Source organism: Peromyscus maniculatus, chromosome 3 (genome assembly GCF_049852395.1).
Source record: "Peromyscus maniculatus bairdii isolate BWxNUB_F1_BW_parent chromosome 3, HU_Pman_BW_mat_3.1, whole genome shotgun sequence".
NCBI lineage: Eukaryota > Metazoa > Chordata > Mammalia > Rodentia > Cricetidae > Peromyscus > Peromyscus maniculatus.
The window spans coordinates 112,409,756-112,413,530 of record NC_134854.1 but is presented as its reverse complement, the minus strand read 5'-3'; the positions used below and the strand labels follow the sequence as shown (position 1 = coordinate 112,413,530).

The 3,775-nt window shown below is 41.9% G+C and overlaps 1 protein-coding gene across 1 annotated transcript; it reads right to left on the bottom strand.

The window, feature by feature from the left end:
* Positions 1–2,032: 2,032 nt before the first annotated feature.
* Positions 2,033–3,022, bottom strand: LOC143272443 (vomeronasal type-1 receptor 94-like). Its single transcript, XM_076567322.1, has one exon. It carries the CDS (start codon positions 2,963–2,965, stop codon positions 2,033–2,035), a length of 933 nt encoding a protein of 310 aa, XP_076423437.1. The 5' UTR covers positions 2,966–3,022.
* Between the last annotated feature and the right edge of the window lie 753 nt (positions 3,023–3,775).

The window sequence follows — 3,775 nt, the reverse complement described above, 5'->3', positions numbered from 1 at the left end:
ACTCTAATGCTATTGCCTATGTGAAGATGTCTCTTGAATTCAATCCAAATAATTCCATTGAGAACCCAAGGAAAAGGATGCGTGAATGGTGTGTGTGTGTGTGTGTGTGTGTGTGTGTGTGTGTGTGTGTGTGTATGTGTCTGTGTGAATATAGACATCTATGTTGCATGGTATATAGAAGTCAGAGTTATGATGGCCGAGACTTTCCACTTGGTTTGAGGCTTGGTCTCTTGTCATCTCCATGGTGTGGGCCAGGCTAGCTGCAGTGGAGAGTCTGGGAATCCCCTCCTTTCCAGCCATAAGAATTCTGGGATGAAAGATGCCCCATGCCCTGTTGTCTGGTGTTATATGAATGCTGGATATCTGTACTCAGGATCTTGTTCTGCAGTGAATCCTATATCCACTGAACCTCACGGGGACTAGAGAAAATGCTGTGTTAGCTGCATGAAGATAATATGTCTTTTATTATGAGAAAGCACACAAAACATAAGAAGATGCCATTTGGATATTCTAGCCACACAATTGAGTGCTAGTGAGCATGAAACTTCGTTGTGTCCCAAAACTGCACGTATCTGCATTTGTTTACCCCTTAATTGAAATTATGTCAATCAAACAAAAACAAAAAACCAAACAAACAAAACAAAACTCAAAAAATCTCTATTTGTACCCTTTCTTGAACCTCCAAAGTGACATTCACTGTATTTTGTCTGAGTCTCACTACTGTGTTCCACCCTCTCTCAGGCAATCCACATAATACTTGTTTCTCTCTCACTGTGTTATCTTACTTTGCACAGCAACATCATGGTTTGTCTGTGTTCCACTGTTGCAGAAAACAACCAAGGGCTGAGATACCAAGCTGAAGCCAGGAAGCATTTATTCTATGGAGATGGGACAGTGGTCCAAAGCTGAACCCCAAGTTAATTTAAACAAAGCTTTTTATGCTCCCTGTGTTCTACAGTGACACATATTTGATTGGCTTATTAAGCTTCCATAATGCAGTTTGCTAAACTGCCTCATAAGCAGGAATGTTTACCCAAGCAGCAGAATTTAATACAAGCCATTGAAAGTGCAGGCGGGAGGGAGGAGATTGGGTTTCACAGGAGATGTGGGGTGGAGTCTTGAACCTCCAGGGAGCTGACCAGTATGGTGTGGCTATTTCTTGTTTTTCAGGGCCCCAAATCACAGCACCCTGTGTTGGAATGGCCTTGCACTTGAACAGTATCCCACACCATGCAAAGGCTGTGTTTTGTCATATGTTCTGATGACTCTAGACATCTCTGAGAATTTGAAATCCTGTTACTGTTAGCATTGCTGAACAATGTGTCATTGTGTGGTTTCTTGCACATAGTACTGTTTAGAAAGTTATGTGTGTAATTCCCTTTTTTTGGATCATATGACTATTTATGGCAAGAAATGCTTTCTTATTTAATTTGTAAAAAGAGTTATAACAGAGGAAATTGAAATATTGAAAAGAGTTAGAAGAGGTCACATACTTAAAAGTAGTGTGGGCTATCCTGGGCCATGGTGTGTGAGAGACACCTCACAGGACTCCCTTTAAGACTCACTGTTATGCATATATAAATTGATGTGCATAATAATGAGTTAAATATCATATGGATCATATAGATATAGATATGATATAAGATATATAACTTACCATTTCTCAAAGGGCATGTGGTTTAATTTTCTGTTACATGTTTGATACCACATGGGTTAAAATAAATAATATTAAGAGAAAAAACACAACTTCATATTTTCATGTAAACCAAAGCACATAGACACTATGCCATGATTGACAGTTTTTTTTTGTTTTTTTTTTGGTTTTTTCGAGACAGGGTTTCTCTGTGCAGCTTTGCGCCTTTCCTGGAGCTCACTTGGTAGCCCAGGCTGGCCTCGAACTCACAGAGATCCGCCTGGCTCTGCCTCCCGAGTGCTGGGATTAAAGGCGTGCGCCACCAACGCCCGGCCATGATTGACAGTTATAATGCCAGCACATTGGCTCTTCTTAAAGGCATTTGCCCTCAATGACTGTTCAAACATTTATCACTCTCTCACACATAGACCTCAACAAGTTACCTATATGTTTTTCAGTGCTCATAAATACAAAAGGACTGACGGTGGCATAGATATGGACCACAAAGAGCTGGATATAGTAAGATTTTGGATCATTCAGGAACATCGTTCTTGAGCAGGAGATAATGCTGTCCAGGATGGACATCAGCACAAAGAAGCTCATGAGCATCAGGATGGTCCGGGTGGCCCTTTCCTCTGGAGATGCTTTTGGAGAAAGGCTGGTGCTATGAAGATGCTGGGACTTCTTCTTGTGCCTGCATAGGAGGGTCATCATGTAGCAAGTGGAGAGGACCATAAGACTAATAAGAAAGGTTTCCCTGAGGGCCAGCAGTGTGGAAAATGTGCTTTGCATGAGGTAACTCATGGGTAGAATAGAGCAGGATTGAGTAACATACATAAAATTATTCAAGGTCAAATTGGGTGTGGCAATAATTGATACTAAGAGGTGACTGCTAATGAACATATAGAAGATACTCAGGAAAAGAAGGGCACATAACATGTGATAGGGAGATATATGCTTGAATTTTGCTAAACAGGAGTTTCTGGGACTGAGGATGATAGCCTGGAGGACACTCAACAGGCTGGTGGTACAAAGGGAAAGACCCCTAAAAATTCTGTACAAGTACATAAGGAATTTACATATGATGTCATCCCATCCCCTCCGAGAAAGAAAAATGTCTGTAGCTCTTAATGCTGTGATCAGAAGCATCAGTAGGTGGATTAGGGCCAAGAGACCAATAAGCAGGTCAGTGGGTTTGAGCCTGTGCCCAGAAGTGAACTTGAGGATGTGGAAGAGAAGAAGGATGCTGTTGGCTGAGATTCCAATGCCAATTTCAAAGAAATAGGTGTTCCTTAAGTGGGAATTAGTGTGGTGTTCGTGGTTCTTATTCATCTTATGTGGGAACAAACAGTGGCTGAGGAGGAATGTAAATCAATGTCTCATCACAGACACAACCCCATGAACCACTGCAGACAGCTCTGCTGCCTCAGGGAAACACGCAGATGCTCACACACACTTGTTCCCCTGAAGACTCAGTTCCACCTCACACTCCACAGACCATCCTCCTGCTAGCACTTGTCCTAGTCCTCAGAGCCAAGGCTGGATCCTGTGTCCCAGGGTGGCTGCGTCAGTGTGCGAGCTCCTTCAACATTAAAAACTGCATCCATCAGAAATGAAGTCTTTTCATATTTCACCTGTTTAGGTTTTACTGGAACAGGAGCAGCTTCTTACTGCATTTCTTCCATCTTGATTGGCAGGTACATAATAGACAGAGTTTTACTATTTAGGGTGAGTTTGAATGAGGATGATTGTGTACTATAAGAAACCAGCCCTTTGCACTGAAAGAGGTCCAGTGGATGGGGCATGCTCTTATTCTATTCAGGGCTGCCTTTATTTACTGTGAAACCAAATTTCTTAATACATTTCTATGGCAAATGTTGGGAATTGTGAACTATGAATCTAGACATTTCATATTCCACCCATTATCTGCTATTTCTTCTGAGTGTGACATTTAGTACTCTAAGGCTGAGTTCCACTCACCTCCTCTGGAACATATGGATAGTCAGTCATGTACCCGTGTCAGGGAGACACTAGGTGTTCAAGAATATGCTTTATACACAGAAAATATGGCAACGATCAAGTGCATGATAGTTTCTGTCCGTGTTTCAGCTGCTGGTTTTCTCATGCAGTTCCTTATGCTTG